At 28.8% G+C, this 16721-nt stretch overlaps 1 protein-coding gene across 20 annotated transcripts in view; it reads left to right on the forward strand.

Annotated features, from left to right (window-relative positions):
• Nucleotides 1-16721, forward strand: part of LOC145259895 (STE20-related kinase adapter protein alpha-like) — an 88517-nt gene that overhangs the window by 35628 nt on the left and 36168 nt on the right. For 13 of the 20 annotated variants that reach the window (XM_080117808.1, XM_080117804.1, XM_080117795.1 and 10 more), the window contains one exon: nucleotides 12810-12884. The exons of the other annotated variants lie outside the window; for them this stretch is intronic. Coding sequence is in view for 4 of the 13 variants with exons in the window: in XM_080117795.1 (XP_079973921.1) it covers nucleotides 12810-12884 (75 nt within the window). In the remaining 9 variants the exon portion in view is untranslated. The remainder of the gene's footprint in view (nucleotides 1-12809; nucleotides 12885-16721) is intronic. 20 annotated transcript variants of the gene reach the window in all.

Consider the following 16721-nt stretch of genomic DNA (forward strand, 5'->3'; position numbering starts at 1 on the left):
ATCTGCAAAAGAACAATGTAAACTGTGAAATTTGCCATATTTCGGTTCTTCTTTCTTATTGTAGCGAAATCTGACAGTTTTCATTTTTAAAAAATAACTATTTACTGTTTTTTGTCAATTTCAACAATAAGCAATATTACCTAATTGTCATGTCACAATTAGTTAAATATTTCCGGAATATTACTTAAAATACGTATTTCTATAAAAATCATTTCACCATGTTAGTTTTGTCACATGCGAAATAACTCATAATTTGAATTGGTTAAGTTTTTGACAGTGTTCAAAAATGAATTACCTCCCCTGCTAATATAGGCGCTCTACAGTAAGATAAAAATGCGAAGTTCTTTGAAAACTACTTTCTTTAATAATTAATATTTTATCTTCTCGTTTTTCATAAGTTTTAGATATTTTCATTACTGTGACATGACAATTCAGCAGATACTGTTGGTTTCACTTGATATCCAAATATTTCAATTATCGAATGTTGATACAATAATGAAGAAACCTCATATTTCTCTCATATTTTTTACTTTCATTTTGATTTTTATAAAAAACAATTGAAACAATAAACCGGAAGTAGTCAAAATAAATTTCTCATAAATGTAGGATGATAAAACCGTACTCAACTGATTTACCAAATTTGGCAGTAATTTGTATCGGTTATGGTTTGACTTTTGTTCATTTTATATGAAACAACTTTGCATATTATTTGTTAAATTTAGTATATCTACTCCAATAGTTATAAACCCTTAGAATCTTGGTTGATTTCTATAAAAAAAAATTTTTTGAAATTTAAATTTAACATAATAACATTATAGATTGGTCTATGTTATAGACTGCGGAAATATAAATACTATTTTCACATGAAGTTAATTTTCAAGCTTCTCAAACTTCTAAAATAAAGTTATGAGCTCTGAAACTATTGGTCAGAATTACATTGAATTTGAAAAGAGGAACTCTTAGCACATCGGATGTCTCTATTAATAAAGTATTTCTTTGACATTTGCATTTAGGGTTTAAATTATTTCTATATTTTTAATTCAGAAGTTTTAAATTACTTTTAAATTTGGGAGTATAAGTTTTCTTTGAAAACTTGGGATTTCCAATTGTTGCTTTTTAAGTTTACCATTTAAATTTTTTCTTTTTTTAATTTTGAGGTTTACATTTTTTCTTTTCAATTTTGAGGTTTACATTTTTTCTTTTCAATTTTGAGGTTTACATTTTTTCTTTTCAATTTTGAGGTTTACATTTTTTTCTTTTCAATTTTGAGGTTTACATTTTTTCTTTTCAATTTTGAGGTTTACATTTTTTCTTTTCAATTTTGAGGTTTACATTTTTTCTTTTCAATTTTGAGGTTTACATTTTTTCTTTTCAATTTTGAGGTTTACATTTTTTCTTTTCAATTTTGAGGTTTACATTTTTTCTTTTCAATTTTGAGGTTTACATTTTTTCTTTTCAATTTTGAGGTTTCCATTTTTTCTTTTCAATTTTGAGGTTTACATTTTTTCTTTTCAATTTTGAGGTTTACATTTTTTCTTTTCAATTTTGAGGTTTACATTTTTTCTTTTAATTTGGCAGTTTACATTTTTTCTTTTTAATTTGGCAGTTTACATGTTTTCTTTTTAATTTGGAGGTATACGTTTTCTCTTTTTAATTTGAAGGTTTACATTTTTTCTTTTTAATTTGGAGGTATACGTTTTTTCTTTTCAATTTTGAGGTTTACATTTTTTCTTTTCAATTTTGAGGTTTACATTTTTTCTTTTCAATTTTGAGGTTTACATTTTTTCTTTTTAATTTTGAGGTTTACATTTTTTCTTTTCAATTTTGAGGTTTACATTTTTTCTTTTCAATTTTGAGGTTTACATTTTTTCTTTTCAATTTTGAGGTTTACATTTTTTCTTTTCAATTTTGAGGTTTACATTTTTTCTTTTCAATTTTGAGGTTTACATTTTTTCTTTTCAATTTTGAGGTTTACATTTTTTCTTTTCAATTTTGAGGTTTACATTTTTTCTTTTCAATTTTGAGGTTTACATTTTTTCTTTTAAATTTTGAGGTTTACATTTTTTCTTTTCAATTTTGAGGTTTACATTTTTTCTTTTCAATTTTGAGGTTTACATTTTTTTTTTTTAATTTGGCAGTTTACATTTTTTCTTTTTAATTTGGCAGTTTACATGTTTTCTTTTTAATTTGGAGGTATACGTTTTTTCTTTTTAATTTGAAGGTTTACATTTTTTCTTTTTAATTTGGAGGTATACGTTTTTTCTTTTCAATTTTGAGGTTTACATTTTTTCTTTTCAATTTTGAGGTTTACATTTTTTCTTTTCAATTTTGAGGTTTACATTTTTTCTTTTCAATTTTGAGGTTTACATTTTTTCTTTTCAATTTTGAGGTTTACATTTTTTCTTTTCAATTTTGAGGTTTACATTTTTTTTTAGTTTGGCAGTTTACATTTTTTCTTTTTAATTTGGCAGTTTACATGTTTTCTTTTTAATTTGGAGGTATACGTTTTTTCTTTTTAATTTGAAGGTTTACATTTTTTCTTTTTAATTTGGAGGTATACGTTTTTTCTTTTCAATTTTGAGGTTTACATTTTTTCTTTTCAATTTTGAGGTTTACATTTTTTCTTTTCAATTTTGAGGTTTACATTTTTTCTTTTTAATTTTGAGGTTTACATTTTTTCTTTTTAATTTTGAGGTTTACATTTTTTCTTTTCAATTTTGAGGTTTACATTTTTTCTTTTCAATTTTGAGGTTTACATGTTTTCTTTTCAATTTTGAGGTTTACATTTTTTCTTTTCAATTTTGAGGTTTACATTTTTTCTTTTCAATTTTGAGGTTTACATTTTTTCTTTTCAATTTTGAGGTTTCCATTTTTTCTTTTCAATTTTGAGGTTTCCATTTTTTCTTTTCAATTTTGAGGTTTACATTTTTCTTTTTAATTTGGAGGTATACGTTTTTTCTTTTTAATTTGGAGGTATACGTTTTTTCTTTTTAATTTGGAGGTATACGTTTTTTCTTTTTAATTTGGAGGTATACGTTTTTTCTTTTTAATTTGGAGGTATACGTTTTTTCTTTTTAATTTGGAGGTATACGTTTTTTCTTTTTAATTTGAAGGTTTACATGTTTTCTTTTTAATTTGGAGGTATACGTTTTTTCTTTTTAATTTGGAGGTTTACGTTTTTTCTTTTTAATTTGGAGGTATACGTTTTTTCTTTTTAATTTGGAGGTATGCATTTTTTCTTTTTAATTTGGATGTATACATTTTTTCTTTTTAATTTGGAGGTATGCGTTTTTTTCTTTTTAATTTGGAGGTATACGTTTTTTCTTTTTAATTTGGAGGTATACGTTTTTTCTTTTTAATTTGGAGGTATACGTTTTTTCTTTTTAATTTGGAGGTATACGTTTTTTCTTTTTAATTTGGAGGTATACGTTTTTTCTTTTTAATTTGGAGGTATACATTTTTTCTTTTTAATTTGGAGGTTTACATTTTTCCTTTTTAATTTGAAGGTTTACATTTTTTCTTTTCAATTTGGAGGTATACGTTTTTTCTTTTTAATTTGGAGGTATACGTTTTTTCTTTTTAATTTAGAGGTATACGTTTTTTCTTTTTAATTTGGAGGTATACGTTTTTTCTTTTTAATTTGGAGGTATACGTTTTTTCTTTTTAATTTGGAGGTATACGTTTTTTCTTTTTAATTTGGAGGTATACGTTTTTTCTTTTTAATTTGGAGGTATACGTTTTTCTTTTTAATTTGGAGGTATACGTTTTTTCTTTTTAATTTGGAGGTATACGTTTTTTCTTTTTAATTTGGAGGTATACGTTTTTTCTTTTTAATTTGGAGGTATACGTTTTTTCTTTTTAATTTGAAGGTTTACATGTTTTCTTTTTAATTTTGAGGTTTACATGTTTTCTTTTTAATTTTGAGGTTTACATGTTTTCTTTTTAATTTTGAGGTTTACATGTTTTCTTTTTAATTTTGAGGTTTACATGTTTTCTTTTTAATTTTGAGGTTTACATGTTTTCTTTTTAATTTTGAGGTTTACATGTTTTCTTTTTAATTTTGAGGTTAACATGTTTTCTTTTTAATTTGGAGGTTAACATGTTTTCTTTTTAATTTGGAGGTTTACATGTTTTCTTTTTAATTTTGAGGTTTACATGTTTTCTTTTTAATTTTGAGGTTTACATGTTTTCTTTTTAATTTGGAGGTTTACATGTTTTCTTTTTAATTTGGAGGTTTACATGTTTTCTTTTTAATTTGGAGGTTTACATGTTTTCTTTTTAATTTGGAGGTTTACATGTTTTCTTTTTAATTTGGAGGTTTACATGTTTTCTTTTTAATTTGGAGGTTTACATGTTTTCTTTTTAATTTGGAGGTTTACATGTTTTCTTTTTAATTTTGAGGTTTTCATGTTTTCTTTTTAATTTTGAGGTTTACATGTTTTCTTTTTAATTTGGAGGTTTACATGTTTTCTTTTTAATTTGGAGGTTTACATGTTTTCTTTTTAATTTTGAGGTTTACATGTTTTCTTTTTAATTTTGAGGTTTACATGTTTTCTTTTTAATTTTGAGGTTTACATGTTTTCTTTTTAATTTTGAGGTTTTCATGTTTTCTTTTTAATTTTGAGGTTTACATGTTTTCTTTTTAATTTTGAGGTTAACATGTTTTCTTTTTAATTTTGAGGTTAACATGTTTTCTTTTTAATTTGGAGGTTTACATGTTTTCTTTTTAATTTTGAGGTTTTCATGTTTTCTTTTTAATTTTGAGGTTTTCATGTTTTCTTTTTAATTTTGAGGTTTACATGTTTTCTTTTTAATTTTGAGGTTTACATGTTTTCTTTTTAATTTTGAGGTTTACATGTTTTCTTTTTAATTTGGAGGTTTACATGTTTTCTTTTTAATTTTGAGGTTAACATGTTTTCTTTTTAATTTGGAGGTTTTCATGTTTTCTTTTTAATTTGGAGGTTTACATGTTTTCTTTTTAATTTTGAGGTTAACATGTTTTCTTTTTAATTTTGAGGTTTTCATGTTTTCTTTTTAATTTTGAGGTTTACATGTTTTCTTTTTAATTTTGAGGTTTACATGTTTTCTTTTTAATTTTGAGGTTTACATGTTTTCTTTTTAATTTTGAGGTTAACATGTTTTCTTTTTAATTTTGAGGTTAACATGTTTTCTTTTTAATTTTGAGGTTTACATGTTTTCTTTTTAATTTTGAGGTTAACATGTTTTCTTTTTAATTTTGAGGTTAACATGTTTTCTTTTTAATTTTGAGGTTTACATGTTTTCTTTTTAATTTTGAGGTTAACATGTTTTCTTTTTAATTTGGAGGTTTACATGTTTTCTTTTTAATTTTGAGGTTTACATGTTTTCTTTTTAATTTTGAGGTTTTCATGTTTTCTTTTTAATTTGGAGGTTTTCATGTTTTCTTTTTAATTTTGAGGTTTACATGTTTTCTTTTTAATTTTGAGGTTTACATGTTTTCTTTTTAATTTTGAGGTTAACATGTTTTCTTTTTAATTTTGAGGTTAACATGTTTTCTTTTTAATTTTGAGGTTAACATGTTTTCTTTTTAATTTGGAGGTTTACATGTTTTCTTTTTAATTTGGAGGTTTACATGTTTTCTTTTTAATTTGGAGGTTTACATGTTTTCTTTTTAATTTGGAGGTTTACATGTTTTCTTTTTAATTTGGAGGTTTACATGTTTTCTTTTTAATTTGGAGGTTTACATGTTTTTCAAAATATCATGAATATCAAAATATAATTAAATATAACAATAGCAAGTTTCTTATTGTCACCCATACGAAAGAATACCTTACATAATCCAAGAATATGGTTTCTAGAATTGTTTTTGCATTAAAAAGTTAAATCTGGATGTTCATTACTCATCTAATGTTCATCATATGCAGTCAACTGACTTCAAATCCGATTGGATTTATTGTGATTGGTCATGCATTAATGTTTGTTAATGAAATTTTCAATCTCTTTCTAGCTTTATATAACAGCAACTTGTATACAATTAATCGTTTCCAATAAGTATTATGTTTTAGTCTTAACTCCTAAAAGGGATTGATTTTTTTAAAAAAAAAGACCGCCCAAATTTAAAAATCAAACCGAAATTAAACTATAAAATGTTAATAATAGTTAGTCTATTTCTCATCACATAATGTTTTTGTATTCTCTAAAAAATGTATTACGACTTAAATAACGTATGTTTGCAAAGACAGCAGAATTCTGAGAAAAACGTATTGATCTTGTTCCAAATATCCCTCCATTGGGAATGACAAAGGAGGATTATGTAACAAAAAGGAAAATAGTTTTGGTCCTCCGTTTTGAACACATATGATACATTGAACAAGAGGAGATGGGAAAACTCCTCTCAGGCCAGTAAAAGAAAATAAATGGGTACAAAACACAGGGAGAGAGAATGGAAGGCAAACACGGTTTTAAATTTTAAATCAAGTTTATTACAAAAATAGACTATGAGAGGGAGGAGGGGTAGAAAGTGAGATTAAACAATGAAGAAAAAACAATCATAAAGATGAGAGGGGGGGGTCTTACGATAATGTCTGAAAATGCAGACAGAAAATATATCAATAAATGAAAACTTCAAAACCAAACAAATAACAAAATATCAATTTGCCGAGAGAGAAAGAGAGAAATTAAGGGGCAGTCAAATTTACAGATAATTCCTTGTCCTTTGTGTGGAGGTTTTTACCCGTTTGTATACACAACATTTCTGTTAATTTTGGTCTTTTCTTTTAGGATTTCAAGTGTTCATATTCCGTGGTATTTTCGTGTTCAATTTATCTGCAGTTTTGTTATGCTCTGTGCATATTTGTTCATCTGGTTCCATCATGTTCACAGCTCTGGGCACATTTATTGAGATTGTCGGACTGACTTCCTCATCTTGGTTGTTATAGTCACAACGTTTCGGCCGTTTTGCCCTCCGCCCTTCATTAGGGGTTTTGTATCGAACTGGGGAACCGTTTGTTAGGAGTCTCGAACCCAACCCTTTATTATTATTACGGGGGTACTGTGTTCGGACTCCAGCTAGGCTCTGGGACATAGTTGCTGATTCTCTGTTTTGAATGTTACTTTTCACTGCCTTCGTTCAGGATTGAAATCAGCACCTTTGGGTAACTGTAAACTTTGATACAACGTCTAGGACCACTCGGCCATATGTCACTAGGTCAGTCCGACAATCTCAATAAATGAAAACACCTCATCTCAAAAATACAGACAATTACTATCTGGGTAAATTGTTGCCATTATCTCCTTTGACAGATTTCCCTCTTCAAATTCATCAGTCAAATCTTGTTTGACTACAGCGGTTTCCTCAACAATACAATCGCTTTCAGAGACCAGTTTGAACACTGACATTTTTGCAAGTCGTGTATTTCCTTTGATTACTTCGTTAATCTCTTTTCTTCTCTCCAATGTTTTGTTTAGTTTTTTTTATTGAAATTAAGGCGGTCTCTTTTTTTTTTTTTTTCACTATTCGGATGAGATTTATTTGCCATCTGTTAGACATGGCGGTTTGCCGAAAAGTCTATAAGAAAGATGTCTTTTCTTTTTTCTTTCTCCCTCCTCTCCTCTCTTCTCATCCATATTTTGCCTGCCTCCCATTTTCGGTCTTTGTCATTTTTGGCACTAAGCACCCAGAACCAAAAAGGAGTCTTGCGGTACACTGACTGTAAAATCGCTAACTCCTCCTTAAGGGGTGGAGGGGGTGTTGATATCTGTTGAGCCTTTTCTTCAACTCTCTCCTTCTCCCTATGCTCTCTTTCTCTCGTTACAAGTTCGACCCCGCTCTTTCTGTTCTTTTGCTTCGTCGATAATTAAAACAAAAAAAAAAGATATACTTTCTGTCAGCTAAAAAATTGAAATTTAAAATTTTCTCTTTAAAACATAATCAAACGCGGTGATTATGTAACAATTTTGATATCCTATATGAAATATGGTACTCATCTCAAAATATTTAACAAAAACTGGAAAGGTTTTTGTTTTTTCTGGTTTAAATTAAATGGAAAACTCAACATTGAAATTTTTTATAAATTCAACCATATTTTTTCTTCCTTTTTAATCTTCATTACCTTGGAGCATGTTTTTCAAGGTTTTCTTTTTAATCTTTATTCTAAAAATTTTTTGGGTAACAAAATTTTGTTTTGTCTAATATAAATTTATTTAGTATTCCATCTTTCATTAAGATGTTTCACTTGTTTTCAAAAAATGGTTGATTCACTTTTGTTTTTGTTGAAAGGCGATGCATATTTTTATTTTTTTACTTTCATGTGTAGGTATGCCCAATAAATGGACAAAAATAAATAAGTGGACAATTGTCATGTGTTTATAAAACATAAATTAAAAGTCCTAAAATATCTTTTTCATTTTTTTTTTTTTTTTTTTTTTAGACTTTTATTAAATTCATGTGTGCAAAAAATAAACAAAATAAATGACTAAAATTTAAAAAATACATTTTTGTCACACAAAGTAACTTTTATTTTGTTTTAATATTTTTTAAGCTGTGTTTACTTTATCATTAGATTTTGAGCTTACTTTACGTTAAAAAAGGACCCTGGTGTCTAACTCTGTCCCGTGGGGAGGCATTGTAATTAGGTACATCAAGTATGATGGGCCAAAAGTGTAAAAGAAAAAAATCAGCAGCAGCAGTGAGTGAAAATGTCGACAAAAGATAAACAAAACTAGCAGATTATATCTGCACATAGCTTCCATTAAAAGAAAGTTTGAATTTTTACTATTTTTTTTTTTCATATAAAATTATCAAAAGTAAATTTTGATATGTTTAGTTAACTTTTCTTAATATAACATTTTCATTAATTGAACAATTATGCTTTTCCATTACATTGATTTTGTATTAATTTACAATTTTTAATTTTAAAACAACTCTAAAAGATAAGAAATATAATCACGTAAACATTTTGATATCATTTTTGTACCACACCCTCAAAAAAAAAAAAAATGCTCACAACAAAATGTAAACCATAACAGGAAATATTTTGTTTGAAGATTAATGTAAAAAGAAATTCTTATTGATTTTATTATTTTATTTCTTTTATATATATTCCTTCATTTAATTCTTTTTCCAATGATATAAAATTGATTTTTGTACATCAGCAATACTATGTATTTCTTAAATATAGACAAGGATCAATGCACAAAATAAAAACTCATGTTACCTTTTAAATTTACAGTAAATATTTAAATAAAAGCAATTCTTTCATTCATAGTGAAAATGTTATTAAAATTTCACCAGTAGTTTATTTTAGCTGGATTTTAAAAAAAGTTCTTGTGATCTCCCACATTTTGGCAAAGACAATAATTGGGCATACCTATATTATGGTTATGTATATCTTTTTGAATTTTTGCTTATTTCATATGATGTGGGGTTGCACCTAACCTGTTTCTCTCTCAGGAGCCTTTTTTTTTTTCATTAATGTAAACACAAATCTGTGGCTTCTGTTTCTGGAATTAGAAATGAAATAATATCAGGCAATTATTGATTAAAGTCTGTTTTTTATCATGTAAATTAGGTATTGCATCTTCTTTGGCACTAATCATTTTTATGATAATAAACTGTATGGCTGGTGTTGCCCAGGAGTCATTTTGCTTCTGTTAGTTCATTCATTGATTTTAGGATCACAAATTTATTGATAATTATCTATGTCAGTAAATGCAAATGTTTCTTTCAATTATAACATTTACAGTGCCATAAAAATGTTATTTAAATTATTAATACAACATAGTCTTTTGAAATTATTTATATATATATATATATATATATATATATATATATATATATATATATTGTAAAGAGCAAGACCCAAACACAGCTATTTGTATGCTGAATTTACATAAGTATTTTTAAAAGGTTTATAATAAATTAATGCTTGGTATTATTTATAAATTTATTGTTCTATTTTTCTGATATATCAATAATTTTATTTTAATAGTAAATAAAACAAATTACCAAAATCTTTTTTAAAATATGTTCATTAGTTTCCAAGGGAGATAATTTAAATATTAGCTTGTAAAATTACAATAGAGTTAAATTAAAAATATGTAATATAAGTTATACAGTTAAAAAGAATTTTTAGAACTAGATTAATAGTCGCCAGATAATGAGTATTTTGTCTTGTAAATTCTATAAACTTGAATTCCAGCTGTAAGTTTCTCTTACATTAATAATGTAAGGATAACAAAAAAACTTGACATTTTCTGGAAAACGAAGGGAAGTCTGAGGAATACATGTCAACTGCCAGAAAATCCTTGGAGAGAAAGGCCACGTATGTTTACAGGGAAAAAATAATTAAATTAATAACGAAAATAAAAAAAACAAATGAGAACTAAATTTGTATTGGTGAAATTGTACTGTTAACCTTAAGCAGATTGATCAAAATCAACAGACAGAAAATACCTGAAGAGAAAAACAAATAAAAATTGTAGACTTTATTTTATCTATATTATTATCTTTGAATATTATCATACCCATAACCCCTTTTTTATCTCTGTTTTCGGCAAATATTGATATTGTAAAAACAACAGTAATATTTGTTGAGTCTTAAGCTAGAACAAAAATATGACTGACATAAGATACTCATCTGAGTCATGATAATTGCTCCAAATTCAAAAATTAAACAAAATACTGGTAGAAACCCACACAATGAATGTCACCGATTATGTGAAAATGTAATGTTCTATCAGTATTTTAATTTTTTTTTTTTTAGCGATCGAGATTCTCCAGATGACTGTCTAATGTTAGTCATTTAGTTTCTTATACTAACTCAACATTTAGTTTCTTATACTAACTTAACATTTAGTTTCTTATTTATATTAGTTTCTTATACTAACTTAACATTCAACACTTTATACAGTTTCTTATTTATATTAGTTTCTTATACTAACTTAACATTCAACACTTTATACAGTTTCTTATTTATATTAGTTTCTTATACTAACTTAACATTCAACACTTTATACAGTTTCTTATTTATATTAGTTTCTTATACTAACTTAACATTCAACACTTTATACAGTTTCTTATTTATATTAGTTTCTTATACTAACCTAACATTCAACACTTTATACAGTTTCTTATTTATATTAGTTTCTTATACTAACTTAACATTCAACACTACTTATGTTTCAAAGTAACTAAACGTTTTAATATGAGTTAAAACAAAAAATATCCAACATTTATTTGTTAATTATTTTGTTTTTTGACTACTCTTTTATTGTGTTGTCTATACTGCAAAATGCTCTAACAAAGCCTAGTGGGGGAATCCCTTTTCTCTTCTACAACCTTTATCTCATAAAAGAGACATTGCGAGCCTGTCTCTGCTTTATCGTTATTTTCATGGCAAGTGCTCATCTGAGCTCCAATCTATAGTTCCTTCTCGCCAAACTTTCACAAGAAACACTTGTTTAGCTGAAAACACTATCAATAATTTCCCCCACTCTTTATCTGTGCCTAAACCTAATCGTAGATTCCATAAACAAAGTTTCTTTCTTAGAACTGCACACCTGTGGAACTCTCTCCCTTTTGCCTGCTTTCCAGCTGACTATAATATGGTCGTCTTCAAGTCCAACATAAACAAGTTCTAGATGAGCCGTTCCCCTTAAGTAATCCAATTTACCAAATTTCCACTACTAACAATTATTACAACATTGTCCCATTGACCACTGTACGCTTATTAACCCTTATCTCCGAGTGGCCTCTGGGCCTTGATAAGTGGTGGCTCCTTTGTAAAAAAAATTAAAAAAAAAAAATTTCTGATATCATTTACACTGATGCCAATTTTCCCCTGCGCACCGTCTTCTGCAGTTTCAGTTCTCTGATTTGTCACTCTGCATTTAAAGGTGTAGTCAAACAAGTTTGGAATTGTGGCCAAGTTTGCATCAGTTCTTTTTTTTTTTTTTTTTTTTTTACACAATGATCACCACTTATCAAGGCCCGGTTCTTCAGCCAGGATGATTAAACAGAGGCAAAGGTCGCTGAACTGATAGCATAATACTTGCTTTTCAAGTTGCTTTGACTTTTTCACGCCATCAAGAATTGCAGAATCTGCTGTCAATCCAACATTGCAATTCAATTTGCCAAAAGCAAAAAAAATCAACAAATACAGCTCACTAACTCGTGCTTTCATTTTCCAGCCTATCTCAGTTGCAACATCAGACGTTTTGGTTCCAATACTTCATGATTTTTATAAGACATTGAACAGATGATAGCTATTTGTTGGAACAAACCTGAGAAATGGCTTCAATATTTCGGTGCATCTTAAAAAATAAAATCTCGATCAATTAAAAGTAGTTAAAAATAAAGTATAACAATAAACAAAAACCTCTGTAAATATGAGGATGGGTAAGGATAGTGTAGAATTAGGAAGGAAGCACAAGTAGTTGTAAATGGAACGGGTAACATGAGGGTATGTGTCGTATGGGAAAGGTTGCATGAAGAGAAGTGTTGATGAAAAGGGGATCTAGATAGAGAAATGAGACAAGCTTAGATGGAGAAGGAAGAAAAATGAATTTCAATAAATAAAAAAGATACCTTTTTGCTCATCACTTTTCTATATTTTTATGATATCAATTGTCTGCAATATCACACTTTGTTTAAATAAAAACTTAAATATTTTTCAACTAGTTAATAACTATTTTTTTACATCACATTAAGTTGTTAAATATTTTTATAAAAATATTTTCTTTTTAAAAATCCTCAGCAAAAAAAGATATGAAGGAGGATTTTTTACTGATGAAATTTTGGGATTTTTGTTTTTTTCTTTTTCTTTTTGCAGCATTGTGCTTGCACCAAAGCACGTGTAGGTGACTCACCCGTTTCGGCCCCATTTGATAGAGATTTACAAAACCTGGTAAGTCATATACACAGTGCTGCTGTAGTTGCCGTCATCCCACTTTCCCATACCTTTATTAGACATTTTATTTTATTTCTTTTTCTTTTTTCCTTTCTTTTTCTTTTTTTTTATTTGTTTTTCCATCCTTTTTCCAATATTCAATTATAGTGCCAATCATGTTTTAAGTCATTCATCAATTGATGGTGAAACATTCACAAAGTTTGTGTGCCAGGATGCTCGTTTACAAACTCGTTCATTGTAGACACACAAGGCTAGTCTTTCAGTTCATTACTTAACCTCTGAGGACCATAGGAACACTATTCTAGCTATTTCAAAGTAATCTCCATCATTAATAAAATAGAGATGAGTTTTCATCTAGAATAAAACATTATAACAATACAAACACAGACACCACACATAAATTTAATATGCTCACTGTTAAGTGTTGAGACATTATGTTGAACAGAATGCAGACTCGATACTGAGTGTGAAGTAATTTCCAGTAACAAAGACAGCAGATAAGAATCAAATGCGGTTTGTGACATAGCCAACGGCGAACTGATTCAATCCAATTTTTATAGTAACTTTGGAAGATTTTCATTGGTTGATTACCACAACCAGTGGTTATAAAAACGATTGTCGAAATCATTGGTGCCGTACCCCCATTAGGAGTTAAAAACATTTTACACTTACACTATCTGCCAATACCTGATGTAGGTTTTGCAGATATTATCAGTCAATTTTATTCATTATCATAAACTCTTATAATAGTTCCGAGGAGTCACTTTCCTAAACAAGTCATATTTACAGGTGGTAGCAGAATACTTACTCATTATTTTCTCTCTCTCTCTCTCTCTCGCCTTGACAAAACTGGGAAGTTTTATACATTTACCACATTTTTTCACAACTGCATTGTCCGTGTTTACTTTCTTATTCCATATATTTAACAGTCGTTCTTTCAGCTACCCTACATACCTATGGACTCCTTCCTTCACAATTCATTATTAAATTCTGGTCAATTTGATTGGCTGTTCATATACTTTTATCGGATTAAGGGAATATCGAACAGTTAAAAAAGCCTGTTGAGAACTAAACATGACGTTAACAATAACTTGGACTCTAACAAATACTGCACACTAATATCTATCTTCTGCCTTGCTAATGGTGTCAGATATCAGAACTAACATTTCTCAAAAAAAAAAGAAAAAATTCTTTTTCATTTTTTTTTTTTTTTATTGTCATTGTAAGTCATCATAGTCGCCATTATGGTCAGTGGTCCGTAATTTTACGCAATCTTATTAAAATATAAAAACATAAATGTGACAACAATTAATGTTATTATGTTATGGAAGGGACGGGAGTCAAAGACTTTTATTCTTACAACATTTCCAACTTTCAAACATTGTAAAAATAAATATGCTATTTTGGTTACCAAAATTATTTCATATATGGTACACATTACATATTTTTCTCATTATATGTCCTGTATTCATGTGCTTCTCAGTTAACAAATGGCTACTTATGCTTAATACACACTGTGCTAAAATAATGTTATTATTTAGAAACCCATTTTTAACATGAGAGGTGAGAGCTTTTTGTAACTTTTACGTACATTCAACTGACATTTTAATACACAAAGAGTACTATATAAAGTTAAATTTAACTTGAACATCATGGCTAAAAAATAGAACAGTCTGTATTCTGCATAAAACTGCCTCAAAACAGCGGTGCCCACTAGTGCCATGAAGTGACAGTAACCACCTTAAAAAAGCAATGGCCACCACTGGATGACAGTGTCTGACAATTGAAGACAGGCGATTTGTCTGCCCTTGTCAAGAAGTAACAGGAACCACTTGAAAAAGCGCTGATCACCAGTTATTGCTAATCACCGTCATAATTATCTGTGACCAACAGTGCTTGCCAATGGATGATAGTACACGACAATTGAAGACCATTGATTTCATTTCAGAATATTCCAATGGAGTCCAATACTGGTCATGATAGATAATGACCAACAACAAGAGGAAGTAAGTGCTCATTAGTAAACATAAGTAACTGCCTCAAAATGCCAGTGACCACCAATGCTCATCATTGAAGACAAACAATTTCATTTTGGAGAAGTCCAATAGAGGTCAATACTGGTCATGGCTGAAGTCCAATAGAGGTCAATACTGGTCATGGCTGACAGTAAACGCCAAGAACCGACAGTGACTGTTGTAAAAGCAGCCAGTGTTCATCAACAAATGCAAGTAACCACCTCCAGAAAGCACTAACCGCCAGTGACCATCAGTACCCACCACAGGCATTTCAATAATAGTCAGTGGCTACCAGGGCCAAACAATGCTTGATGATTGAAGACAATTTTAGTTCTGAGCAGTTTAATTGAGGTTGACACTGATCATGGCCGTCAGTAACTGCCAGTTGCAAAGGTAGCTAGTGTTCACCAGTAAACGCCAATACCCACAAGTAATCGCTCCAAACCAGCACTAATCACCAGTAACCACCAGTGCTAACAATGACAGCCGGTGGAAGCCAGATTTCATTTTGATCATGGATGCCAGCAGTGTCTGCTATTTTCCAGGCCTGACAGTGATCTCCACTAACTACCATAGTTCATTTTTCTTGGAAGGGGGGGGGGTCTTTACCAAATCTGTTTTGGCTTTGTGCCATACTTCCACTGGGCAATGCTTATACACGGCTTCTGCTAGTTAATAAATAAATAATATTATAGACCTTCATTAAAAAGTATCTGTCATATGAATAAGTATATGTCAATGAATAGCAGAACATAACAATCTAAAAAATAAGAAATAATTTTAAAAGCTGATCACATGTTAAAGATTATTACCATTATGCTATTTGAGAAATGTATTAACATAAATGGAAAAAGTGTATAAACCTATTTCAACAGCAATAGCAACATCATCAGCAGCAATAGCAACATTAGAAGCAATAGTAACATCAGCAGCAGCAATAGCAACAGCATCAGCACCAGTAACAACATCAACAGCAATAGCAACATCATTAGAAGTAATAGCAACATCAGCAGCAGCAATAGCAACTTTATTAGAAACAATAGCAACTTCCAACAGAAATAATAGCAACTTCATCAGCAGCAATAGCAACATCATCAGAAGTAATAGCCACATCAGCAGCAACTCTGTCAATGCTTAATGATCAAAATACTTCACACTGATTGGTCAATTCTATTAAAATACTCGATCTCGATTTGTTACCAGAACCAGATTTCAACTAATTATAAAGGTTTGTTTTCAAAGATTGCCTACAAAAGTGAGAACCCAAGCACAATCAGCAATTAGAAAATCAGCTTTCCAATAAACGCTTGTCAGTCAACATGATTACAGATTCCTTGTAGGCAAACTAAATCTATTGTTGGTCGCTAGGCCTCAGCCATCTTAACAAATGACATAAGATGCAGACATTGTCTCATTAAATCTAGCGACAACTTACACACAATCATGATTTTATGTGACAAGTTGAGTTTCTCACTCCTGACTAACTTTCGGTTGGTGCTCGTCTCCCAGGACAACTCTTTCTAACTGATGTAGTTTGATTTCAGTAACCAATCGAATTTGCATATTTGTCAAAATTAACCAATCAGAATTACCTATTCATTGAAATTGTTTTGCTGCTATTGCTACTACTACTACTGGAACAGGGTTCCACAAATTATTATGAAAAAGACATTTTTTTTCTATAACTAATGAAATTTTTTTAATATAAATATTGTTTATATATTTATGTATTATGTGTAATGCAAAATTGATGTTTACTTCATTTGAGTTTGTGTTCCTTTTTAATTCACCCTATTGTATCTGTTTTGTTCAATTATGT

The sequence above is a fragment of the Euprymna scolopes genome, chromosome 35 (genome assembly GCF_053919585.1).
Source record: "Euprymna scolopes isolate OS-2025 chromosome 35, ASM5391958v1, whole genome shotgun sequence".
Classification (NCBI taxonomy): Eukaryota; Metazoa; Mollusca; class Cephalopoda; order Sepiida; family Sepiolidae; genus Euprymna; species Euprymna scolopes.